We start from the raw sequence: 27160 nt of genomic DNA, 5'->3' as shown, positions 1-27160 counted from the left end.
GAATGAACAGGACTGGACGCACTGAGTGGCAGGCTGCATTGATTTACTCCATGCAGTGGTCAGCAGCGATAATGGATTGGGCAGTGAGAGCAGAGTTCAGCCCAGGCAGAACTTACTGCTGGGCTGTTCTTGTTGATTTCCAGACCAAAACAAAACTCTGTAAAGGGGAATTCATGTCACTTGGTTTACATGGTGTCCGTACTTAAATTAATGTATCCTAAAGTAAGTCCTTCAAATGTCTTGAATTCATTTTAAAAAGTAAGTTAGCCTTTTGTAAGTTAATCACAGGTCTTAAATCTTGTTGTGGCAGGGCTATTTAATCTTCTATATATAGGGTCCTATATATAGAATATATGTAAGCCAACATTTGAGTCATGCACAGATATCTTCATTACATTCTGTGTCTTGGGGTGGTTGAAGCTACCGCTAACTACCTGCTAATATGCTCTTGCTAGCTAGCTAGCCTTCCCCCCCGTCTGTCATGGGAAAGTGTAAATTTATCGCCAGCTGGCCGGACCACATTCGTTTTTACCACTGGCTCACTTCTGCTGTCAATCCAAAAAAAAAAAAGCCTGGCACTGGTGCAATATAAAATATATGCATGATACATATATTAAATTTAATTCATAGTGGCCTTACAAAGTCTGAATTTTTAGTTGTTGAAACCTGCAGAAACGCTGGTGTAGATTTTGTCTGAATTTCGAGTTGTTTGACCATGAACAGCAGTGATCCAGGTGCTGCTGATCTAACATCAGCCGTCACTTTTAACATGCCTCAAATTCTTCAAATGGCTTCCTTTCCCTCCTCCTGCCCTGGACCCCCAACCTCCTCCTTTTGCTAGGCCTTTCCTGTCATTTTAAGCCCTTCTTCTGCTGCGGCTCTCTTCCCTCTCCTCTTTTCATCTTATCGTTTTTTTCCCTCTCTCTCTCTCTCTCTCCTATAATAAGCCCCATGTGAAGCAGTTTTCATGTAATTAAAATGCACATCATTCATCTGGGAGGAAGGGAGTCTCCTTAATCTGTGTCAACCCACATTTTGGCCTTTGAGGATTTGGCTCGTGACCGCCATGCACACACATAACCTTTCTTGGTTTAGTTATCTTTTCTCCTGTTTTTCGTCTGTTTACTCCCACATCTGTTCCTCACTGTTAGAATTCAGATGGGCGTCAGAATGTCGTGACTTGGGTTGCAGAGATAAAAGCGTGCTGAATGCTTGTACGCGTCTGTGCTCATTAGCTCTAAATGAGGATGGACGTTAGAAGTAAAAATGTATAGAAACCTTGGAATAAATTCATCTTTAATTACAGAAAATGTAAAAATAATTTTAAAAAAAAATCCTGTTCCTTATTTTTTGTTTGTGCTTTTCTTTTTCAAGCTAGTTTTAGATTAAAGGAACTTTGAATCACTAATCTGTAAGTTCCTGTTCCGGAGGCCCATCTTTCTTAGCTTCTCTTCAGAATCAGAAAAGCAGGAGAACATGTCATTTAAGTCAGAGGAATGGGTTTTAATCTTGGAAAAGAAGCAGAAAAATGCTTTTTCTCACGAGGTTCTATATTTATAATTGAACAAAAAGAGCAGGATAAAAAATATGATGGTGCACAGGCCGGGCATCTGCAACCTGCAGCTCTACTTTTGCAACTTGCAAAAGTAGAGCTTTGGACAAAAAGCCAAAAAGACTTTTGGCTTTTTATCCTCAAAGATTGATCAAACAATTTCCATAATGATCGTATTTAAATGGCAATAGCACAGAGGATTTTCAAAGTTTGTACGAAATAAATACCTTAATAATACAAAACGAGGAGTACGTGTTAATATATAAATACGTGACATAATCATAATTGAGTCTTTACTGGAACATGTAAAGATTATCAGCTTGACTACTAGCTGAATAATTTATTTATCTGGTTTTGTCTTTGCTTGCCCACCACTCAGGCAGTTTAAAACATGTTTTTATTGCCATCACTCAAGTCAGAGGAAAAACATGCCTGAATTTCACTGAAATACAGCAAAGATATTTCGATGCTATCTACTGACCAATTGGTTGTTTGGGAGGAATGCCAGAAAAACATTTTCTGCCCAAACATCACAAGTGTAAACACATAAAGCTTACCGAGAATTTACCTGAAATCTTGTGAGATAACGCTGTTTGTCAACAAGCGGCCCATCTGGGTCCGGCCCGAAACAAGGGATTCGTATTTTAAAGCGGCTTTCATGCCCAATGTGAGGCATTGCGACAGATCTGTGACGCTGTGGATCTGTTTCTGTTAAAAAGATCTTTGGAGCCTTCATGTGTCAACATTAAGCACTGAAATCTGAAGAAGTTGAAGGTAAAACTCAGGGGAACGCCACCCAGAAAACTGCAAATCGGTTCTCATTGGGTCAATCAGCAGGATATTGATCCAAAACACATGAACTACTCAACAAAGGGATTCTTCTCTAGGCACAAAATCAACCTTGAAAGCTGAAGAGAACAGAGGATGCAGGAATGATCAAAGATCACTCTTTCTATACGTTCAAACATGTAAAACATTATGAGTGCAGTCCAGCTGGTGATTGCAGAGGAGGCTGCTGTATATGACGTGTTTTACATCGCATTGTAAGGAACAGCCTTACCGCCCCTCTATAACGTATTTTAAATCCTGACATACTGATTTAATTTCTGAAGGTTAGCTGGACAACAAAACCTAATGATGTTCTCGAATGGCAAAAGTTTATTTATTTTTTGGTCATATTTGTAAAAGACACCAGCCGAAGTGGCGCATTTTAATACTTGGCTTGGTTCATATTATTGCAGTTCCAGTTTTGGTCACTAGGGACCAAGCTTGTGCTTTGCTCTGCAGTGTGTGTGTGTGTGTGTGTGTGTCATGGTATGTTTACTTGGCAGAGGAAGCTGACACACCTCTTTGCTCATGTCTAGTTTGTGGATGGGTTGCAGCTTGTAGAGCTCGCTCTGTATTCAAAACAAAAGCAGCCCCAAGCTAGACTTTTACACAACCTATGGACAAAGTCATTTTAAATAGTACAAAATCCAACTTTTTTCAGCTTAATGAGCTACTTGTTTAATTTAAGCTGCGTCATTTTGATGCAAGAGCTCTCTGATGTTAAGATGACCACCCTCACAGGAACCACTCCCAAACTGTGTGTTTCGTGTAGCCTCGAGCCTCATATTTACGTGTAGCTTTATTTCATTTTATTAGAGCAGCAGAATCCCTGTAACCAGGGTGAAATCCAGTTCAGCTGCACAGCTAAGTCGATTACCATCTCTTGTGTAAACCATCTGGGCTCACATCTGTTGACAGAGGTCTTGGCTGCAGCTGCAGTAAAACTTTACTCTGACATCAGAAGTGGGCTGTAGCTAGCCCCTGAAATGCATCCTCACCGTCTATTCAAGAGGTTTGAGCAAAGTAATGGGACCAAATCGAACATAGTGAAATTAATATACATTAAATTTGGGAAATTGTCAAGTTATTTTAGTATTGATACTTCTCTCGTGTGTTTTGGGTGTTTGCTATTTCTAAAATGTGAGCTACGATGTGTGAAAAGTTGTGTAGGAAACCTCAAAGGTTTAGACACAGGAAGACTGTCCTGTTCCTCTTCTGGTGCAGCAGAAGTTCAGCATATTGTTATCTCTGTCCACCCGCCTGGGTACCGCTTTGACGCTTTTTCGAGTGGTAGGTTTTACTTTTATTTAGGCTCAACACTGTCCTCATTCTCTTTGCTTTATGGATGTTTCTGTTTCACCACTTAACAGAGGATTAAGACCCTCTGAGGGCCATTAGCAGCGGCGTAAATTAGGCATCAGGTGGTATGAGATCAGCATACTTGACAGCATTGGGTAAAAATATCTCTGTTTCACTGTGTTATTGTATTTAGACTATAGTTTTAAGCTAAAACGCAGAATATGATTTACTACTGTTTTTATTTTGTTGTTTTTTTTGTCACCAGATTTATTTCTAAAGGGCTGAAGGTCTTATAAGCAAGTGAAAAGAAACGTTCCTACTGAGTTTTTATAAATGTCAGCCCTTCTTCAGTGCTTTCATCTTTTATTTATCATTCCACTTTCTAAAACTGAATCAGAATTTTAGAAAAAAAAATTATTAAAGGTCATTTTACTGGGCTTTTTGCTTCTAGATTTGTTGATAGATTTGAAGCACTTGTGGTCGTTAATGACAACAAAAACCAAACAGGAACATTTATTTGTTCATGAAGTTGTCAAGACTTGAATTATTTTCGCTGAATTCACAACATCCCAGACAAATTTCTTTTATTCCATCATTTGGGGGCAGCTCTTTTAATTTCAGAGCATTATGACTTGCATCCATAATGACTTTTATCACATTGTTAAATCAGAACCCTCTACTGTTTCATCTTTTATGGGGAACCACAAATGATACAAACTCAACAAGATATGATTTAACCCTTACTGTGATATAAACTGACTGTAACTGATAAGAGTATCGATTTTAGAAATGTAAAACTTGAAGAAACGCTGAAATATACTGTTGTATCCTTTCTTCTGGCTGATTGGCCACAGATCAACCAGTATGTTGGTGCAAAACTCAGAGAAAATGCTTTCTCTGGTCATTCTTAAGAACAGTAAATGTGACAATTTCTGAAACCTTAAGATTCCTTGATACCGATTTTGACGAGTTTAAAAGCTCAAAAGGTTAAAACCAAAAAGCCTTCATGTCAAATGTTTGGCTCTCTCTCGCTTTCTCACAGCCTGAATAAACTGAGACACGTCTCATCATGTCTTGGCCATCTTAGCGGCTTTGAAGCTGTAACCTTTTGAAATCTCAGTAGAGTTTGATACAAGTTACCGGACTTTGCCTAGAGTAAACGGAGTGATGTGCTTTGTCCATAATGAAACTGAGAGGAATGCACCCTGGCCTCTGAGTCCAGAAAGGACTCTCCGCTGTGACACCCAGTCAGCTGGCATGTTAGCCACGATAAATACGCCAAAGCTAAGGTGGTCCAAATGAATGTGGCTCGGCTTCTGCTCTGTCTCCGTTCTGTCTGCCCTACTACGACACCGATGACAGGCATACCTGACCGCCATTTTCAGGCTTACAAACTTGGCAAAGGTGACAACCTCATGATACTATGGTGTTATTTGGAGGTTAAATACAGGCTGGGCACGTGGAGCACTAAAAACCTAGTCGGAGCCTGCGCTAACAGAGTGAAGGAGGAGCTGATTGCACCTCTTATACACCGTAGTGATACCACTCCCTTAGTTGGGCATGCCTGTGTTGATAAGAGCTCGACTTTCTCTGTTTCACCTTATTTTGGATTCCTTGGCTGACTGAAGACTGCTGTTGGTGCTTTCTTGTTCGTGTAAGTAGTATCTCCTTCGTTAGAGCTGGTTCCAGCAGAGGGATAAACCTTTAACTCCTGTGAGTTTAATTTTAACCCCTCCCTCCCTTCTCCGCTGTGACCCTCTCCTCTGCTCCCACACTTTTGGGTTCCCTTGAATCTGATAGTTGGGAGAGGTAGTTCCTGCCTGGCATACTGTAAACTGGGTTTAGCTGCTGCTTTCTCTGTTGCCATCTCCTCCCTACCTCTTAGGAATACAGAGTGTCTTTTTCTAAAGTACGTCTCACCTCTGCGTTGTCTTGAAATGCTGAGTTTCTAATTTTCTTCTCAGTGTTTAGGGCTTCAGAGTGGTGTTTGATGCTCAACACACCTTGGCGACTCGCATCATGTAGAATATTATATACATTTTATAGTGTGTTATCAGCTAGTTTTAGTTAGACTTTAAGTCAATAATCAAAAGGAAAAGCTGTCAGTTATAGATAGATTAAATATTTTTAGTTTGTACTACAAGCTTTTAGAAATACTTCCTCTATATTGCTAAAGGCTATGTTCTCTCACCTACTATTTTAGCTTGTGTTCCCCTTGAAATATTACATAGTGTTGGTGACAATCAGCTTGTAGATGAGGAAACTTTCGCATGATCACACATTTGAACTAGTGCTCTTGGATTTGAAACACTGTTGGCATGGAAGGGTCATTAAGTAACCAAAGGAGTGGCTGTCACAGCCTGCGTGATTCAACTTTTACAACCTCAGATCGCCTGATGTCAGCTCACATGGGCTTTTGACAGATTGCGAAAGAAGCAATAATTACTTGCCGATGGTTTGCGAGCAGAATGCAGGATGAGTTGAACATTACTCACAACGAGTCCATGGTGGAGTACTCAGATATAGGAGGCTGGATTGCATAATTTTATTTCCGTTTAGTAAAAAGAGGAAGTTGTAGATCTTTTTAATAATGACTCTATATGGTCTTGCTTGCAATAATGTTTTCTCAACCTTCAGGGAAGCTGGGAAAGGCAACAAGCAACAGTTTTGGTGCTTATCCAGAAGGTTTCTTTTGTTGACAATTTCCATTTTGGTGAAGTTTTAACCTGCAGTGACTGATGTTAGCCCAGTCCAGTTTCTCTGCAGGAGCCACAGAATGTTAAAATATAAGAACAGCAATAGAAAATATTATTTTCTAACCTTTCAGACATGAGCTGTTATTAATTGTTCACTGTAAAACAGGATTTTACTGTTTTAAGTATGTTTTTATTTCAAATCAAATAGTGATTATATTTTAAAATTGACTTTTTTATATAATGTTACGACGTTTTTGTCTCATAATGCATACACAGAGTGTTGCTTTGACTTATTCATGCATGCTTAGGAAATCTTTGAATCTCCCATGGCAGCCTTTCAGGGTTCACACTTGCCCAAAGCTCCTCCATAGAGCTGCAGTCTCCAGCTAAGTTTCCACCCCACAGGACACACCTCCAGCCACACTGCTCCACCAGACTAGCAGCAGCAGCAATTACCAAACACCTGGTGGAACTGCAAGTCTGTTGAGCTGATCATACCAACCAAAATGCTTGTAAACGGCGTGTAGAAGCATGGTTGTGATAATGTGCTGATGGCAGAGTGTCGGAGTAGGAGGTTCTTAAATAGACAGAGGCCCATTTTCAAAGTGTCAATTTTTTTTGGTTTTTAATAAATGCAAAAACATTTTTGATAAATGCTTTGATAATTTATTTTTACTTGATGATGTTAATAAAAATGTGACTGAACGTACATAATACTGCCACTTTAAACTCTTTTTAGCATTTTATATTAGCAATTTGCACAGTTAGCATTAGCACAGTTAGCAGCAGCCTCTGTTCTGCTGTTCTTTATTGGATCTGGATCTTTACCATAGTTCTAAGTTTTTTAAAAGGCTGCCAACATTTCATGTTGCATGCCAGACTTGGGTTGAAACCTCAAATGGACAAAACAGATCAGTTATGCTGCTCTCAGTTTAGCTTTCCTGCATTCTGCTTAAAGGTCAGTGCTAGCTGGAGATGCTAACATATAATACATTTGCAGAATGATTGAATATGTAATGTTTCCAATTGCTTAAGGCTCTGATCAGGGCCAATCAGGCTGAAAATCATCAGTCTGGTCTTTTAGTTTCCTATTTTGATTCTAACTAGGAGAGTATAATTTAATTTAAAAAATACTACAGTTAGACTTAAGATCAGTATCAAAATTAAGTGTGTCCTGATTGTTTTCTTTCTTAGATGCTTTGTTGGCGGACCTCGAGTCCACAACATCCCACATTTCCAAATGCTCACTCTTCCTGCCTGACGAAGCCACCTACTCCCTGCCTGTTGGGGGTCAGGACCAGAAAGACATCTGCTCTCCGCCGGTGAGAAGTGTGAATGGAGTAGATGATTCGGAGGTAAATGAACACACGCTCTACGTGTCATTGTGTTCGTCCAAAGCTGTTGCAACAAAATTGCATGACTTCTCTGAGGAACCGACTGTTAAGTTCGCCAGTTCATTGGTGGATGATTGCTTTCTATTCTTATTTTTCAGTCGTTCAGCTCAGCTCAGAAAAGTCAGTGGTCTAGAGAAAGCAGCAGTCCAAACAAACCCGGTGGAGAGGAGGACCACGTTTACAGGTTAGGATGATGCGTGATGGGTTTAATTACCTTTTTAAAACCTTAGATGGTAGAGACTTTATGTAACAATTAGATATTCCCTCAGTCATGCAAGAGCTTATTTTAACATTTGGCATTGTGCTATGTTAGAAAACCCAAGAAAATATGGATGTTTAAAAGAAGTGCAGGTTCTAAACACTTGTTTTATTTTTGTTGTCCAGTTTTCCCAATAAGCAGAAGACCAGCGAGTCGTCATCATCACCGGCTGCCATGAACTCGTCACTGGGCAGCAACCTGTCTGAACTGGACCGCCTGCTGTTGGAGCTCAACGCTGTCCAGCAGAGCACCCCTGCCTTCCCCACAGAAGGTGCTTCCTTCAATTTCTCATAATTCTCTGAAAAGACAGACATGTCACCATTTATATTTAACACTTCTGTTTTTGTGGTTGTCGATTCTGCTTCCTGTGCTGTCCTTTGCTCGTTCTGCTGTTGTGTATGAGTTTACAGTCAAATTAACTTTGTATGTGCACAGAAGATTGAAATGAATCTTTTTTTTTTGTTGTTTTAAGAAGTAGCTCCACCGCTGCCTGCAAGCAGCACCATCCGCCACATCCAGGAGAACGGGCTCTCTGCTCCCGGTAAAATCCCTCCACCCACCCTGGAAAAGCCGAAGCATGTCGTAGCAGCGCGACGAATCCAGGATGCACGACCGAGTGTGGAGAGCCTTCTGGATGAGCTGGAAAGCTCTGTGCCCACGCCCATGTAAGAGTAAAGACTTGTGGGCAATAAGTCGCCACATTAAAAACAATACGAGTCACACGGTTCATTTTTGTGTCTTCCTGTTTTAGTCCCACACCCTTGGTCGTCTCAGATGAACCGAATGATGGACAAGCGGAGACCCTGTCTCAGCAACAAGCCAGAATGTCTGCGTCCTCTGCCACACGAGAGCTGGATGAACTCATGGCTTCCCTGTCTGACTTCAAAGTCCAAAGCAATGTGAGTGGGGTTCAAAAGTGGGCAGACTGGCTATTTGAGATTTTCACACTTGATCACAGAGAGGTATTTTTAGCATTGACTGCTTGTTCTTGTGTTCGCTCTCTTTAACTGTGCAAATTAAATGGGTTGGTTTTCTTTGTGTTTTCTCTTGTTCTGCTTACATGCACATGGAAAGTTTTCTGTTTTACCGTTTTCTTTATCAGCAGTTGACTTTCAGGCATAAAAAATAACCATGCATCGGCTAAGCTTTCCAGGGACATAGTTACAACTAAGGGTATGATTTTTGTCTTGTACAGACTTAACTTTCATTCCTAAATTTAATTTAGTTATATTAAATGTTGAATCTTAGTATTATTGCCACTTGCTGAAGGGTTTTTATTTGTTTTTATTTTATTTTTTATTTTATCATGCTGTCACTGTTCAGTGCAGCGTCCATGAATGGATAGAGCATGGTACAATCATAAACCTACAAAGTCAGTGAACTTACAGGGCAATAGAGGTTAGAAAAGACTTGAGACACTCACTAAATTTATAACCAGAGTTACAGAGGAAGGTGTAGTTTGTGATGCAACATGTAAAAAAAATTCAACTCCACTTTCTTTTCAAGTATATGACCTTTTGAGGTAATCTGTAAAAGCAGGTGTAGAAAACTAGAATGGCATTAAAATGTATTTCATTAATTCAGACTTATGTTTTTATGTATTCTGTAGTTTCATAAACACCTTCTGTAACACACTATTGTTCTTTTCCTCTACTCACTTCCTATTGTCTTGCCCTTATTTTTCTTTCTCTATCACTGTTTGTTGTCTTTGTTTGTCCAACACCTCCTATTCACCACTGTGCCCACTCAGTCCGGCTCTCAGTTGTCTGTCAATCAGGAGTGTGGTGACCCTATTCTTGCCACTGGATCACTGGATTCCCAACCCGTAGCAGGCCCATCAATAACTCCTCAGGATGCTCCTCTGCCTCTGGGCTCCACTTCCCTGTCTTCTGCTTCTCTTTCATTGGAACTTCACATAGATGAGGACGGTTGCTCTGTCCCTACATGTCCAACTGTAATCACATCTTCTAAGAGCCTTCAGTTCTCCCAAATCCAGCAGAAAGATCATGATGGAAGTGTCACGTCTGAGGTATGTTTGGAGGGCTTCGGTGTCTCCAGTTCTTTGAAGCCTCCCACCCAAGCAGAAGTTGGCAGTCTTGCTCATACTTCGGTTATAAAATCGTCTGCGTGTAAAGATGCTGCTGCCAGGAGCTCCAGTCCAGCCACTGTACCCAAGAGTCCAGTTACTCAGTCTAAAATCCATAGTCTCACTAAAGCAAAAAATCCCAGTCCTGCTGACATAAAATCTAAAAGCTTTGCCTCTAAAAGTCTTAGTCCTCAAGTAGTTACGAAGAGTGAAAGTCTAACTGCATCCAGCCCTCTGGATGCAGTTCCAAGGACGTCTAGTCCCATAACCGCTCCTAGGCTTTCAAGTCCAGTTCCAAAATGTCCAAGTCCCTTGACCATCCCTGCTCTCTCTAGCCCACTATCTGTCCCAAGAAGTGCGAGTCCCGACACGGTTGGACGAAGCTCTAGTCCTGTGACTATTCCATTTCTTTTTAGTCCCGTTCCAAAGACTGCAAGTCCTTTGACTCTTCCTAATAAATCCACTCCTCTAGTTTTACCCAAGAGCTCTGGTGCTGAAGCAATCCCAAGAAATTCCTCCCCAGTAACACTTCCAAGGCTTTCAAGTCCAGTAACGGTTCCAAAAATGGACTCTTGGGTTCCTAATGGTAGTCCTCAGCTCTTGAGAAAAACATTCACTACCTCAGGCACCAGTAGCCCCAGAGCGTCTCCAGTATCTCTTGCCGCTGTACCAGTGAACACCCAATACTCCCCAGAAAACACAGGAGATGTCTTGGATTTAACATGGCCATGCCGCGAACCTTTACTGGACGATACCTTAGATAAAATCCTCACTCCTGATTCTAATCGACTGGTTGAGAACCAGCCTCCTGTCTGTGTTGTACCTGGCGATGAAGACAAATCCTGGGAGGAGGAAGATGGATTTTACCCTGAGTATAGCAGAGAGGGAACCTTGACACCCATGACTGAGTCCAGCTGGATGGATGAGTGCTTCACTCCCTCCTCCTGCCCCGGGACGCCAGATGCAACGCTGGACCTGCCAGTACAGCAGCCCTCCGCTGTGGATCGACTGTCGGCTTCCGGTCAAGTAGGCAATCTCAGCTCTCCCAAAATAAGCTGCTGTCATGAAACTCGACGGCTCATGTGGCATTTCTATAACTCTTCCTCATACAAGCAAGCTATTGACAATGGTTGTGTCATAAGAATTTCTAACCCCAAATACGGATAAAAAACAAACAAAAAGAAGCTTATTTTGGGTGAACTGTTTGTTCAGGTCTTGAAAGGGTTGTGAAATGGTACAAACATGTTGAGAGATTTTTCATTCTCTGTGGTGTGATGCATGTGGTGTCATACAGCAATCACAGAATGGCTTGAGGGAGTAGTCTTGACAATGATGTTGAAAGCTTTGCTGGAAGGTTGTCGACGCAAGTTTGCACTTGCTTTTCTTAGACGTCAGTCTGCTTTCCATCTGATGGCTAGATAAAAGTGGATGCGAAGAGTCCTGGTAATGCTCATAGATTTCTCAATATTTAGTTTGATGTCATCTGTAGAAATTTGGTGGTTTAATTTCTCATTATTTGAAATGGAGATGCGCTGCTCGAGTTTTATTTTCCACTTGGTGTGTGAATTGGAGAGCAGCTGCTGTAGATCAGCGTTTAACTGTTGAGGGAAAGTTGAAGTCATTGCAGAGTATGTTTATGTTGGCATTTAGTGTTGTTAACATTGCTAACTGCTAACATCTGTCTCAGACCAGTTGGTTCCCAACTGGTCAGCATTGTGGTCAGACGAATTGCGACCTAAACCAAGGAAATCTTTCAGTTTTTAAAATCAATCATTTATTCAAACATTAATCATGTGACTCACCAACTATATCAATCAGTAACACCTGTTTTAACTCCAAGATTTTTTACTCCTAGATTTCCAAACAGGCAGAGAGTAAAGAAAAAAACAGGTGCATATTGCAACTGATATTGTCACTGGAATATTTGCCAACATAAGCGCAGTCGCAAGATTTTCTACCGTCATCCGTCCCTAAAATGCATTTTGTTTTAAGTCTCTGTGTTTGTCTCTGACTTCATTGTAATCTTCCACAGCAGAGTGTCGCTGCTTGTGTGAAGTGTTGGCTCTTATGAATTGTGCATTCACCGACAGGGATAAGGCTTTTCTAATTTTCCAACCAGCTGCTGAAACTATGGCACACCTCTTCGCCAGTAGATTTCTCAGTGCATCTCTAACTTTAGCAATCCAGCATGCTTTTCAAATGTCTTTAAAATTGAGGTTGCGGTGTTTTGGTTCGTAAGTCATTAAACTTTTGAATGGAAAGCATTTTGGCAGTTATAACCTGAAGCGAGTGGCTGAGTGTTTTGCCTCTGTAGTGAGAAGTCGTGCACTGGCACCGTCGAGCTTGCGATGCAGTTTGTATGGGATTTACCGATAAATGGCATGAACCCGGCTTCCCACACCTCCTTATCATCCGCTCTCCAGCTGAAGTCAGTAATCCGCCGCACCAAAGAGACGTCCAACGTGCATCCGATGTTCAGGGAGGGATTGCTCAGACGTAAGATGGGACCAATTATTGTTAATAAAAGCAACTCGCAAGATCGACTCATTGAGGAGCTGCAGGGCAAGCTGGGGATTGGGCGAGTGGAGCGCAGGCGGAAGCAACAGCCAGATGATTGGCTGACAGAGGGAGTCATCGTTATGTCCAACCCACAGAGAACGCGGGAGGAAGGGATCCAGCCGTCTGTGGATAAGGTACACCGATGCCAAGGAGCTGTATCAGGATCGTGCTCTATCAAGTTGGACATTAAGTTCCTGGTTTTGGCAGTTTTAAGAAGTTTGAGTTCGTTTATTGCTTTTCCATTCTATCTGCATTCCTGTCCTTTCTCTGTTTTCCTTCCTTTCTCCTTCTTTCCACCAGATCATCATCCCCCCCGAATCACCTGCCCCACAGAGAAAAGTGCTCCCTCCTCCGCAAACTCCCCCGCCGCCCAAAAAGCCCCCACCAGTCAAGCAGACACCCCCACGGCTACCCCCTCCACCTCCTACGCCTCCTCCTCCTCGAGAGCCCACCCCTCCACCCCCCAAGGAGCCGACTCCTCCGCCACCCAGGGAGCCCACACCTCCCCCCGTCCTTCCCCCTCCATCACCTAGTCCCCCACCCAAGCCCATCACACCACCCCCGCCACCCAAGGTGTTTGTATCAGTGGGTTGTCAGACTGAGTACGACCCCATCTTCCCACCGTTGCAGGCATGGATCACCTCTCATACTCTCTCTCTCTCTCTCTCTCTCTCTCTCAATTTTCTTTACATTTTACATTGTTTTACTTGCTTATTTATGTATTTGCTCATGGCTGCCCCACCATTCGTCAGGCTCTGTTTTTGGGCCTGAGGTCACAGGCTTTGTCAGAAATCCACCCGGTCCAGGTTACAAGGGATTGTGACTCTTCGAGTTGAGAGACTGAGCCCCTCTTCTAATTCCGACATCCGACGGCGCCAAGAGCCGTGTGTTTGGAGTCCAGAGGAGAATTTAAGAGCTTAGGGTGAAGCAGACTGTAGCTCCCCAAAGTTCCCATTGCACTAAGTGTCCTGCCGCGCTCGGGAATGGTAGGCTCGCAGTGCAACCGAAACCCAATCTGCCACATGACAGCACAGTTACCACCACATTTATAGTAGGACTTAAGTCAACAGGTCCCATGAGTTTAGATAAAGGCTTATTGATGTTAAAGACCTATCGTTTAGTCCACTCTGCCTTTTGTTGATGTCTTTAGTGAATATTTGTTATAGTAATTTAATACAAGTGACTTTAGAGTTGATGCTCCTGAATCAGGATGTTTTTTAATGACATCAGAGGTGAGAAGGTCATTTGTGTAAAATAGCATTCATGGAGCAGAGGTGCTATTTTCTTTCCCAGAGGAATGTGGGAGTCTTAAAGATCCAATAACCTCTCCATCTGAGAAGGTCTGAGTGTGCTTACACTGCAGCAGCCAGATACACACACACACAATGCTGATGATACAGAGTCATCCTAAAAGTCTGCAGAGAAAATTTAGGCTTTATCCAAATATATCTTGCCATTTAGAATCCTATAAAAGCAAGGATATCAATCTGTTTATCTGTGGAAAAATGATCATCAAATCAGTTTGCTAGTTTGTCATCTATGTCTTCACCAGTTTGATTTGAAAGCTAATAAAAACACGAGACAAGCTGAATCATATGAAATTTACACAGTAGGGAGACTGGTGCCCTTTACATACAGAGACTATTAAGAAAAAATGTGCATCCACATGACAGGATGCAGAACCACAGAAAATGACGTAGTCGAATCGGCGGCGCTGCAGCACTGTCAGAGAACGACCAGAAAGGAAAAATAAAAAACCCACAATGCTGCTGTGTTTGTATTTGTGAGAATGAGGTGAATATGGGAGTCGGAGATAAAGCTACAAGTTAATTGTTCAAAAACAACAGAAACATAAAAACGGCCTTCTGAAATGTATCCTCTCTGTAACCTGGTTTCAGAAATGATTGTTTCTGGTCTTTTCAGACACTGATTCTCTTTGGGTGCTCGGCCCACACGACAAGAAACTTTTTCTGATGCACCTAAAATCGTCTCCGTGTGGACGGGGCCTGGAATAATCCTTTCAACTCCCCTCACTATCGTCTGCAAGACCTTTTAACATTACCACAAAAACAACAACAAAAAAAGAAACAGTAAAACATAAAGTATGATTAGTTTTGGGGGGGGATGATGTCACAGAGTTGAGCAATGCTAGTTGCAAGTTGGAAACCTTTGGGATTTGGGATTTGCTACCATTAGTAATACAGTAGTTATATGTTTTCAAATCAACATATTCCCAAATTGGAGGACGCGTAACGTCTCTGGCTTTAATGAGTAACTAACTACTTTATGTATGGACAGCGGCCGTATTGGATGCTGAACTCAAAGCTATTCATCTGCACTTCCTAATTAAGGAGACATTTCCTGTTTCTCCTTTTTATTTTTTGTTAAATGTGTAATGAATTTCGATTTCCCATTTGTATCAGATCCAGTCACAGGGCATCCAGTCATCCAGTGCTCCTGCAAAACCAGCCAACAAGTTGGACAACATGCTGGGAAATCTGCAGTCTGACCTCAACAAACTCGGCGTCCAGACCAACGCTAAGGGGGTCTGCGGTGCCTGCAAGAAACCGATTGCTGGACAGGTAATGACAGAATCTTCCTGATTGCTATTCAAGCTATTTCCAGCCATGAGCAGTTTACCAGTGTTGTCATTTCTACAGATAGTTAGCACATGTTGCTGTATTATTTTGCCGTTGTTAATTGAAAATATTCTCTAAACAGCAATACTTATTGGGACAATTTATCGTCCAGCAAAACTAGTTGTTGTGACAGGCTTACTAGACACTTAGAAACCAGATCAAACATTTCTTCAGGACTCTCTCACTTGACCTACATTCTGATTTCTAAATCAGTCATTTCTCTGGTTGTAGACTATATATTTTACCTGCAAGGGCTAATCTGAAACTCAAAAAAACTTGCTACTTTGAATTTTTAGCGTTTGAATAGACATCTGCTTCTGCTCGCAGTAATCCCACGGCTTCTTGCTGAGCTGCTCTGCGGGGTTTTTCTCTCGCCGAGCGAGCTCATCACATTTTAACGCACCATGTCTTCCCCCATGCCAGGTGGTGACTGCCATGGGCAGAACGTGGCACCCGGAGCACTTTGTGTGTACCCACTGCCAGGAAGAGATAGGCTCCAGGAACTTCTTTGAGCGTGACGGGCTGCCTTACTGCGAGAAAGACTACCACAACCTGTTCTCGCCGCGATGCCACTACTGTAATGGACCCATACTGGATGTTAGTAATGCATTTCTCTAAGCGTACACTCACTCATGCACATGCATATGCAGCGGATGGGCAGATAATGATATTTATTTATTCATAAGCTAATGGATTAAGACCTCAGCGGAAAAAGCAGTAATGGATGGAAGTTGTTTGTCCTGTTAGTGAGGTACTGGTTGAATTTAGTTCACTCAACTTCTCTTTTGTATGTAAAATATTCTCCATCAGTTTTGTAGAACTAAATTATTTCTTTAAAATGCAATAACATTGCAGTGTTTGAGTGGGCTTTAGTTTGTTTTTTCCCCACATTTTTGCAAAATAGCTTAAGCTTAACAGGGACAGGATGTAACTATTAAATAACTCAGAGGTGGATTTTATTACTTAAGTCACCTCTAAAAGGTTGCTACTTTTGATTTATTTTAGGGTGTCGCATTGAACGCGAGACCCACTTGCTTTTACTTTGGGGAAGTGAAAACAAATGCAAGCCGCACTTTTCAGATTTAACTTTTTGTTGTTTAAAAACATGTACGCCTACATATAAAAATACGTCAAACTTTCTGGTTTTAATGTGTCAAGATATAAAAGATTTTACGGCTATGAACATTTTTCCAAGGCACTTGTGTGGCCGCAGAGGACTTTCATTGGGTAAGAAGTAATTCATTTAAAATCCTCCACTAATTTGTGAGCAGAGCACAGCTTTTTCCAGAGTTTTCCACAAACTTTACCGGCAGTGACACAGACAGACAAACTCATATGTCTGTGTCACTGCATGTTCCTCTTGTCTCACTTGTCAGCACTCAGTCTTATCTTCACGGTGACACACTCCCTTTGGGTGCTTTTTCCAGTCACTGCTCTTACATACACACACACACACACACATGCGCATATACACACACACATGCATACACACACACAGAGTGCTAGAGGCGTTTGCAGGGAAGCAGGCAGTGGACGGTGGACTTTAGCCTGCAGGAGGGTCGACATGAGTCAGTGCCAGTGCTTCCTTACTGATCCTCATGCACTGCCTAACTTCCTCATTTAAAAATATTGTTTGCTTGCTCAGAACAGTACAGAGATTTTCCACTTGAGTAAATCTCTACTGTTACGGATTTCAAGTTAAATTGGTCAGAAATTGTGCACTATGCTCTCTTGCTCCGCCTGGTGGCGATGCTGTAAATCACTTTTAGGTCTCTGTTAATAAACCTGGCAACACACTGGTGTACAGTTAGTAATTGTGACTGCTGCAGAAATTTTGCATTAAAGATTTTTCCTTTCTTTTTTTTTGTGCTATTTTGTGGATTGTGTGCCTCATTCGATCATTAGCTGCTAAAAGATGCAGCTAAGACTGAGGATCATGCAGCCAGTTTTAGTTTGTGAACTTTTTCTGCCCTCTCTTGGCCTCAGTGATGGTTGCTCCTGTCATGACACACAGGGATGCTCACACATTCAATTTTCCTCTTGTTTCAACTTTTTAGAGCTTGACAGAAGGTGACCGTTTGCTTCTCTGATTTTGCAGAAAGTAGTGACAGCTCTGGACAAGACCTGGCATCCAGAGCACTTCTTCTGCGCTCAGTGTGGATCCTTTTTTGGCCCAGAAGGTAGGAGACACACCCACTGGCTGTTGTTATGTTATTAATTTGTTTAGGGGCTTTTAATTTTCGCTCTTTGTGTCTTTGGTTCATCTTAGGTTTCCATGAAAAGGATGGAAAGGCGTTCTGCAGAAAGGACTACTTTGACATGTTTGCTCCTAAATGTGGCGGTTGCACCAGGGCCATCTTGGAGAACTACATCTCTGCCCTCAACTCACTCTGGCACCCAGAGTGCTTCGTCTGCAGGGTGAGCCACTGGCTGCAACCCAAACATATTAGATTATTATTATATGTCATGACTTTAATATTGTCTTTATCTGACATTGTGTTTTTGTTTTTTTGTTGTTGTTGTTTTTTTTACAAGATTTAGAGTATTTTGTGAGACTGTTAGGAATGCTTGAACTTTGCTACATTTTGTGATTCTATAACCACAAACCTGTGAGACAGATTAAGATAAAGTAATTTTTAACTGGACAAACAAAAATGATGCATGATCTTTGCATTTTTCTTTATAAATAAAATTGTGAAGAGTGGCAAATATTTGTATTCAACTACCTTTAATCTGATACACCTATAAAATGTAGTCAAGCAATTTTACTTCAGAAGTAGGTAAGATGTAAGTAGATATAATTGGAGTGTCATTTATTATCAGTAGAGATTACATTTTTTCAAAATCTGAATTTTTTTTTTCATCAGTAGGCACTCTCTGGGCTTCCATAGATCAAAGTGATGTCAGCCGACCCAGGGAATACCATCTTTTTTTTCTTTTTTTTACAAGCATGCTATGCAGCTTGTATAAAGTTAAATTTTGAATTTTCTTTAACTCCAGCAAAATGTGAGTTAATAGAAAATAATGCATGAGTCCAGTTTCTCTCCACTTCAGATAGATATATACAATTTTTAAAAAGTATATTGAACTTTGTGGTTTTAACTTGGAAAAACTAACACGTAAGGAGTAAATATGCTTTTGCCAAGCACTGTGCCATGAGTGCAGAGATCAGTGGTTCAATTGGATTTCTAGTTCAGATAAGAGTTTGTCAGTTCCCCATTCAAGGATTTACATAAAGCATTAAGTGATGCACCCTGAGACATTCAAAGGCCCCGATGAAAAAGACAGCACATTTTGAACAGAAACATTTTAGAGTGATGATGAGCTTTCAGAAGAGTTTGCAAAATAAATTCCCCCACGCCGCACTCAGTTATCCACTTTGTTTCCCAGGAGTGCTTCACGCCGTTCATAAACGGCAGCTTCTTTGACCACGACGGCCAGCCGTACTGCGAGGCCCATTACCACGAGCACCGCGGCTCCCTGTGCTCCGGCTGCCAGAAGCCCATCACCGGCCGCTGCATCACCGCCATGGGCAAGAAGTTTCACCCGGAGCACTTTGTGTGCGCCTTCTGCCTCAAGCAGCTCAACAAGGGCACCTTCAAAGAGCAGAACGACAAGCCGTACTGCCACGGCTGCTTCGTCAAACTCTTCAGCTAGACCGCATGCCGGCTGCGTGTGCAGTGAGCGTGAGAGCACGAATGCACAAGGGGGATTAATGCACACCTACGTGCATCTAAAACGCATTACAATGAGGGTAGAAATGTTTCTATCAGGGATGACACTGAAAGGGACTTCCCTGGATTTGCCACCTTTTACGCTTTTACTAAAGACCTTTTAACGGAGCCCAAAGAGATTTTCATTTCAATTCCTGTTCCCGAGTGTGCCAGGAACGAGAAAGAAACGTGTTACTTTCTCCTTGGTTGTGTGTAAATGATTAAGTTTGATCTGTAAAGTATTTCCCCCATCCCCATTCAGCAGGGAAAGACCTTGCGTCACTTGGTGGTTGGCCTGTGTTGACATGGTTTTCTGCAGATCTGAGACTGCTGCTTGATTGCATGGACCACTGGGAGCAGATATAGACGGTTTTAAAGTACTACGAGTGTTTTGGCGTGCAGCTTTTGGACACCGAGTGGTTATCAAAGATGTATTTTTGTAACTTTGGAAATTTCTGAGGTGCCATTTGGAATAACTGAACCACTTTTTGATATGTATATGTACACAGAAACGTTCCGCTTTCTTCTCCAACACAGAGCTGTTTGACCACTTTGACTCCAAATCTCACATCCTACAAATGTGTTTCATATGTCCGTGTCAGTTGGTTCTTATTTTTTGTACAGATTTCATAAGAAAACAAGTATTTTTCATTTTCAACACACCCTTTGACTTTTTTAAATATTTAACAAAATAGTTAAATCAAACATTGACAGCTTAGACTTAAAAATGGAACCTAAAATTATCTTGGAAAATCCTGATCAGTCCATCTATAACCCTATCCTTTATCAATAAAAAAAAAAATCAAAATATGAGCTCTGAAAAATATTTTAATGGTTATGCATATATGGTAGAAAATGGTAGAAGCTTAATGCCTATAATGAATATAATTTAAAATCCAATTTTTCAGAATTTGACCTGCTGACCATTGAACTAAAGCATCCAACCTTTGGACAATCAATCGGTGCATCTTTTTTAGCTCGATAATTTACAGAAAAACGTACTGAGCCATACCTTGTTTTAAATTTAATACATCATCATGTGTGTTGTGCTATTTCTATTGATAATGACAATATAAAAACTTGTGTTTTTTAATCTACTTCAAAAAAAAATATATATATATATATATAAAAATCACATGGTGAGATCTGTTTTAAACTGCAGGTGCATTTTATGAGGAAAAACAGTCAAATTGTTTAGAAATTGACATTTTCTTGCTGTATTCGCAGTTATTCAATTGTAGAACTATATTTTTAAAATATTTTCAGCATTTTACAGTTTCAGCTTGTGTGCATTTATCACAGTTCTAAATGCATCTTTACAAACTAGTTAAAGGTTTACAGTAGAGTTGAGCGTTTTGATCCGAAGCATGCAATTTCTTTTACCTGGAGATTAACAAGCACCAGCTGTCAGTTGCTGTTACAATCATCTACATTTCTACACCTCGAATATGCTGAACCTCGTTGGTTTTGATCAAAAATGTGTGTGTGTGTGTGCGTGCGTGCGTGCGTGTGTGTGTGTTTCGGAGCAGGTAAAGGCTCACTCTGGTATGCAAAGAGCTGGCTCTGTTAGCATGTAGCCTACTGTAACGTTAGTCGGTCTCATTCCTTCAACACAGACGGACACATGACAGAGGAAATGCAGCCTGCCGTGTCTTTGTTGTGAATCGTCGTCATCCTGAGGTATCGGTTCAAAGGTCACTGATGGAAGCTGGATGCTAGTCTTTACTGGTCAGGAATCAGAGTAAGACCCTAAACGAAGGCCAGGCCTTTAGGGGGAAATGTACATGTTGACCTTTTCTATCTTTATTTCAATCAAAGCCTCTTTTTGAGTTAAATCAGCCGTTAGATTTAAGTATTTTCAGCAAGATGATGCCGTTGCCTTCGGTTTTACAGTGTGCAAAAAGTTTGTACAAAAACTCCAGACTTAGGTTGACTTAAAGTGTTTTTCTTGTGCCAAATGTGTCGATGCAATAACGTCTCTGACACTGTGGAGCTCTCAAGCCTTTTCTGTGATTGTTTTTTTTTTTCTTTATGTTTCAATTTTGAGCTAAACTCTGGGAGTCATGTTGCATTTTTAACTGAACTATACACTGTAACAGGCGAGACGAGGAGGAGCTTGCTGTTTGCTTAGCACACGTCATTATGGGGTTCACATGTTCCTGATTGGGATGTGATGGATGTAGTGGAAGGGGGTCGTGGGCGCCGCCGCCGGAGGAAAACGTCCTGGGTTTGCTCACGTTTGTTTATCTCATTTTCAATTTGCCTTACATTTTCTGCTTCTGTTGGACAATTAATAAAAGGGGAAAAAATAAACCAACAACAATGCTTTTTACTTTTAATCCAACTATGTGAACTTTGCTTTGTAAATGGAGTCAACATTCATGTAGCGCTTGGCTATCTGAATTTCCTCGAGCTATAAATATGTGTGGGTGAGGTGCAAGCCTTTGTGGGTTCTGATTACTGATTGGTGAATCTCTGCAAATAAAAGAGGAAAAAGTATTTATATTTCTGTCTTCATCGTATCTGTTCCTTTTTTGCATTATAAACAATGTTTGAATTTTCATTGCCACAGCTGAACAGTCAGGTGCAGAACGTACGTCACAAATCCGACCTTTAAATATGAATAAAACTGAAGGCGCTAAACAGCATTTAGCCTCAGATGTCTATAGGTCCAGACAGAAAATTTATGATAGATTCACACACAAAAAAAGCAGCTTATTACACTTTAAAGCAAACAAATGTTATTTTAATAGTTCAAAAGAAGCAACTGAAACCACAACTTAACCCTAGAGAAATGAGGTTTGCATTATAAATCCACCTCATTAACTCGTGCTCCTTTTTTAATTCCCATTCGAACTGGCTCAGGGTTTGTCCTGCAGTTTAGGAAACTTCACACTAAGACAAGGCATCAAAGGCTGGAACATCACAGCAAGCATTTTACTTGAACAAAGCGCAGAAAGGGAACGAGCATGAATGAAACGAAAGTGTGAAGAATTGGTCACTGGGATCTAGATGTGATGAAAGCAAAGCAGGGAAACTCCTCTTTACCAGTATGCATGGCAATATATTGGTACAAAGACAAACAGTTACATTTTGAATGAAACCACGAGTTTGGTCTGAAGAGTTTTTACAGGTAACCATGTCAACAATCTGACAATACCAAGCTACTCAGATGAAGGCCACATATTCTACATCACTGCAGTGGGATCGGTCAAATGGTTCAGTACACTTGATGAATACACTCGCACAACATCGGGTCACTGTGGCGAGGAGAGGAGCCGACATGAAGTCTGTTTTTTGTCAGAGCCTGAAGCTCGTCACTAAGATGCAAAGGACTCTGCGCGCCATCCAGGATCTCCAGGTGTTCCAGGTGCTGAAGCCGGTGGAGATGCAGGAAGTCTTTCTCAGGCACACTCTCGTGGCGGAGCTTGAGGCTCCTGAGCTTTGGAAACAGCACTGGGATCTGAGCAATGTTCACTCTCAGATGTGAAGGCCTGGGGTCTACGTGAAGATGGAGGAGATTCGGCAGCTGCGCCGATATGGAGGCCATGTCTTCTGAAGACAACACAGAGCTGCACAGCGCCAGGCTGGTCACGGTGGCTGGGATGGACGTGACGTACGTCTTAACAGGTGGGCCTCTGGTGACGGCCAGCTTGGTCAGCTTGGGGAGGTCTTGCAGCCATTTGTTCAGGAGAAACACAAGGTGAGAACTTGCTGACGGCATCATCCGTTGATGATCATTTCCAGAAAAAACTGAAAGGCTGTTCAGGTGAGGGACCTTCTTCATTGTGTTCACTGGGAAAAAGTGATCAGAGTACTGGATGAGTTCCAGAGTAGACAAGGAGGAGATTCTTTCATTAAGTGGTCTCTTTGGCACGTAGACGCAGGCACGCTTTGACGACAAGGAGAGGTCCTTGAGGTTAGGCAGATAAGAAAGTATGGTTTCCATTATCCAGATCGGCTCCACTGAGGTGCCAGAGTTATGGCAGGTCAGAGATGTGAGATTTCTGAGATGGGAAATAAAAGGAAGGAAGCTGGATTTAATGGGGAACGTTACATCACACAGACTGAGCTGAGTGAGCTGCTCCAGGTGAGTCCGCTTGTGTGCGTCTATCACCACGTCGCTGTTTCTTATAGCCAGGCGCTCCAGGTGGGGGAAGTCTTTACCGAAGCCCAGGTTCTCCATGACGCTTTGCTCCAGAACCAGCGAAGAGAGATGGGGAAGTTCCGAGCAGAGCTGCCTCCAGTCCTTGGCTCTGGGGCTCCTCACCACCATGCTGGTGACTTTCCTACGACGCAGAGAGTTCCAGAACCGCTTGGTGTAGGAGCCACTTTTAAAAGTAAGGACAGCAGTCCAGCCTCTCCAAAGAGACCAGTGGTCGATGAGTTTCCTGAAGTACTTGCAGCAAGCCCGGATGCTTAGTTTGTCTGACACTGATAGATAGCTGAAAACATGGGTCCAGACCTCAGCCGGAAGGTGCGGAGGAGGTCGTTCCATCCTTGTGTCCAGGTGAGGGATAATTCAGCTAGCTTACGGATATAAATAAAAGTATAACTCACTTCTGGCACCACGCTAGTTGCTCGATGTTGACACGGAAGCACCATGAGCCGTGTCAGATGATTGCGATGAAAGTGAGCAGCATCAGGAATCGTCACCACGTCAACTCTGGCGCCATGTTGTGAGTGGCGTTTAAGGCGATATTATTATTGTTACATACTTGTAATAAGTCTAAAATATGTCTATAATAAAATTATCGTTAGCATCATTACGATTATTATTAATTCATCTTAGTCTGTCCGTTTACAAATTCTAATTCAAAAATACTTTATTGATCCCAAAGAGATCTCATATTGTTGTAGCTCATATTAATTCAAATTCTTCAAAGACTTATTGTGGGTAGTGAGGGTTGATAGCTGTTTTTTACTCGGTGGATGGTTTTACCAGCGTTTTGACATCTATTTGTAATTTCCACTTTACGTATGTATTTTCAACAGAACATTGGTCCTGGGTGATATTTTATCACCCAACCTGCTCTATAACACTGGGTTGTAAACAGAATACGTAAAATAATTGTTATTTGGTCATAACTGAAAGTAAATAAAATTCAGAGATTTGATATATTTTCAGGGGTAAAGCAATTAAACCACACTCACACTGTCTTTTGCTATGTCTTTTTTTATTTGCTGAGGTCACTATTTTTTGTCTCGCAACTCTTTGTACTAAAACGAACATCTATTACTAAATACAAAAAATGATTTCGCAAAAATACTTATTAAGAAATTTATATTGTTTTTATTATGGTTAATTTGCCACTCAGTGATGGCGTACCTTTTGTGCCAGGAAATGAGGCCAATCACACATCTTCTTTCTCCTTCCTGTCCCTTTTATTTGCTCTGATTGGTCACTTCTGTCAAATATAAGCGTCGGTCGACCCACGTATTTCCTCTTTCTTTCACGCGACCCTAACGCTCGGTGAGTTGATAGTGACTCTCTCTTCAAGCCGAAATAAAATGATGCCAAGTCGAGTTGTATGTTGTAAAAAAGTCATATTGAGTGTATAAACATGTTCGCACCCTATCTCAATGTATTTATTAATCCTATATTGGTTGTAAAAGCATTTTTAGTTACCGAGGCCTTTCAGGCTGTTGCTAGCTTTCGGTTAGCCGGCTAATGTTAGCTGTGGACCGCATGTCCGCCAGCTTCTGATCGGCTCATGTATTTTCGTCTTGTTCTCTCAGAACATTTTCATTTCGATGTGTTTCTTCTTTACAGATTATACCTTGTCTTTAAACCAGCTGCTAAGCGATCCCTGGAAGCACATTCAAGATGCCCAGGGAAGACAGGGCCACGTGGAAGTCCAACTACTTTCTGAAAATTATCGTAAGTAGAATTTGATACACACGTTGCTTTCAGCTCAAAACATCTCCCTTGTAATGATCCGTGTCTTGACACGCAGTGGTTTGTTGCAGCAACTCTTGGATGATTACCCAAAATGCTTCATCGTGGGGGCAGACAACGTGGGCTCCAAGCAGATGCAGACCATCCGCCTGTCTCTGCGTGGAAAAGCCGTTGTGCTCATGGGGAAAAATACCATGATGCGCAAAGCCATCCGTGGTCACCTGGAGAACAACCCTGCTTTGGAGAAGTGAGTGACTTAAAGGATTCTGTTCTGATCTAGCAGGACAACTACTGTACAGCTGCTGCAGTGCTGTATTGTCGTTCCCCCTGCTAAAAGTAACTTGTCTCCAGCTATCCCTGTCTGTCTACTACCCCGACTGCCAGGGACGCAAGGTCTCAGACACTAAGCCGTTTTTTTTTCTGCTCTGTGCAACTGTATTTATTACCTTGCATGTATGTAATATGCAATTGGATTTAATTTCACAGGCTTCTGCCCCACATTAAAGGCAATGTGGGATTTGTCTTCACCAAGGAGGATCTGACTGAGGTCCGGGACTTGCTGCTGGCTAATAAGGTAAAAGGTCTTACCTGTCAATCACCCACTGCTCCTTAAGTAAACTGGATCTAAATCTATATGTATGTGCCACACTGTACTACGGTTGCATGTTGTTTGAGTGCATTCAATGTCCCTAAGGAATCTGGCTACATGTAGATAAAGGAGTTGCAGTGTAGGAAAATTGACTTAAATAGATTTGTTTTAATCCACCAATTTGTGAAACTATCCACGGACAAGCAGCATAACATGAGATGCCAATATAGCCATTCTTCCATCTGTTTGACCAGCCTTTGGTCTATCTATCTTATTTACTTTGCAAATGATTTATTTAGCATTTTGGCATTCTTATTGCAACCCCATTAATGTGCAGGATAAGTTACAATGCAGCCTGTGCAGTACTGTATTGTCGTTCCCCCTGCAGAAAGTCAAAATGTTTCCTCGCTATCCCTGTCTGTCATTTTTTTCGTTGACTGTCAGGGACGTAAGGTTTCAGACACTCGTAACTCTCCCATCTTTTGATTGTCAACCAAGTGTTTTAAAATGTTGAATTTCAAAAGGCATTGGAAAGTGATACGAGGTCCTTGTGTTGTGCTCCAGGTGCCTGCAGCTGCCCGTGCTGGAGCCATCGCCCCCTGTGATGTAACGGTGCCAGCCCAGAATACTGGACTGGGTCCAGAGAAGACCTCTTTCTTCCAGGCTCTGGGCATCACCACCAAAATCTCCAGAGGAACCATTGAAATCTTGGTGAGTATGGAAACGGATATAAAGTCGTGGGATGTTTGACCTGGACATCCACTTGTGTTTTGCTGTAAATTTTAGTTGGCTACATTTGGTAATGTCTTTTTTTTTTTTTTTTTCTCTTTCCTAAGAGTGACGTCGGCCTGATCAAGACTGGCGACAAGGTTGGTGCCAGCGAAGCCACACTGCTCAACATGTTGAACATCTCGCCCTTCTCCTTTGGGCTGATTATCCAGCAAGTGTATGACAACGGCAGTGTTTACAGTCCTGAGGTGCTCGACATCACAGAGGCATCCCTGCACACCAGGTTCTTGGAGGTGAGAAACCTAATCTGAATATGTTTCAACAAAGCTCTGCTGTTTGAGGAAATATCTCTGAACTGCTGAGTTTACTGATGAATTTCTGAATCCTGTAGGGTGTGAGGAACATCGCCAGTGTGTGCCTGGAGATTGGCTACCCCACTTTGGCTTCTGTCCCCCACTCGGTCATCAATGGCTACAAGAGAGTCCTGGCTGTTGCTGTGGAAACGGATTATTCCTTCCCCCTGGCAGAAAAGGTGCGGTGCAGAGTCCTTGCTGTAATATCACAGGACAGGTTTTAGTGCAGCAATGTCAAACCTGCAAAGAGATGGCAGCAATGGTTAAAATTGATTTTCCAAAATTTGTAAGTGAAAATTAACACTGCATTGTTTTTCTTGTCTCCATCTCATAGGTCAAAGCTTATCTGGCTGATCCAACTGCTTTTGCTGCTGTTGCAGCACCTGCAGCTGTTGCAGAAACTGCTGCAGCTCCAGCTGCAAAGGAGGAGGTTAAGGAAGAGTCTGAGGAATCAGATGACGACATGGGCTTTGGGCTGTTCGACTAAAGCAAATACAGCGAACGGAACCTGTTGGAATCGAAAAGAACATGATTCAATAAAGTTTATTAAAATAACCTGTGCATT

The 27160-nt window shown here is 41.9% G+C and overlaps 2 protein-coding genes across 4 annotated transcripts in view; both read left to right on the top strand.

Moving 5' to 3' along the window:
- Positions 1 to 21326, top strand: part of LOC103139558 (paxillin-like) — a 34223-nt gene extending 12897 nt beyond the window's left edge. The window contains exons 2-14 of one of the 3 annotated variants that reach the window (XM_016672567.1): positions 7570 to 7730; positions 7868 to 7953; positions 8154 to 8299; positions 8504 to 8693; positions 8780 to 8927; positions 9779 to 11140; positions 12538 to 12807; positions 12974 to 13303; positions 15097 to 15255; positions 15736 to 15909; positions 17411 to 17492; positions 17582 to 17730; positions 18703 to 20497. In XM_016672567.1, the coding sequence (XP_016528053.1) occupies positions 7570 to 7730; positions 7868 to 7953; positions 8154 to 8299; positions 8504 to 8693; positions 8780 to 8927; positions 9779 to 11140; positions 12538 to 12807; positions 12974 to 13303; positions 15097 to 15255; positions 15736 to 15909; positions 17411 to 17492; positions 17582 to 17730; positions 18703 to 18969 (3524 nt within the window). In that variant the 3' untranslated portion in view covers positions 18970 to 20497. Of the gene's footprint in view, positions 1 to 7569; positions 7731 to 7867; positions 7954 to 8153; positions 8300 to 8500; positions 8694 to 8779; positions 8928 to 9778; positions 11141 to 12537; positions 12808 to 12973; positions 13304 to 15096; positions 15256 to 15735; positions 15910 to 17410; positions 17493 to 17581; positions 17731 to 18702 lie in introns of all 3 variants that reach the window. The other 2 variants (XM_016672566.1, XM_007554241.2) reach the window with 2 other exon arrangements.
- Positions 21327 to 24399: 3073 nt separating this feature from the next.
- rplp0 (ribosomal protein, large, P0) lies at positions 24400 to 27150 on the top strand. The gene is made up of 8 exons (XM_007554240.2): positions 24400 to 24498; positions 24799 to 24906; positions 24996 to 25171; positions 25411 to 25498; positions 26078 to 26224; positions 26350 to 26535; positions 26634 to 26774; positions 26930 to 27150. The coding sequence occupies exons 2-8, from the start codon at positions 24853 to 24855 to the stop codon at positions 27080 to 27082; spliced, it is 945 nt and encodes a 314-aa protein (XP_007554302.1). The 5' UTR covers positions 24400 to 24498; positions 24799 to 24852; the 3' UTR covers positions 27083 to 27150.
- The last annotated feature ends 10 nt before the right edge of the window (positions 27151 to 27160 follow it).

The sequence above is a fragment of the Poecilia formosa genome, unplaced genomic scaffold (genome assembly GCF_000485575.1).
Source record: "Poecilia formosa unplaced genomic scaffold, Poecilia_formosa-5.1.2 Scaffold62, whole genome shotgun sequence".
Lineage (NCBI taxonomy): Eukaryota > Metazoa > Chordata > Actinopteri > Cyprinodontiformes > Poeciliidae > Poecilia > Poecilia formosa.
Note: the sequence above shows the minus strand (reverse complement) of the source record. Positions and strands in the feature narration are given on the sequence as shown.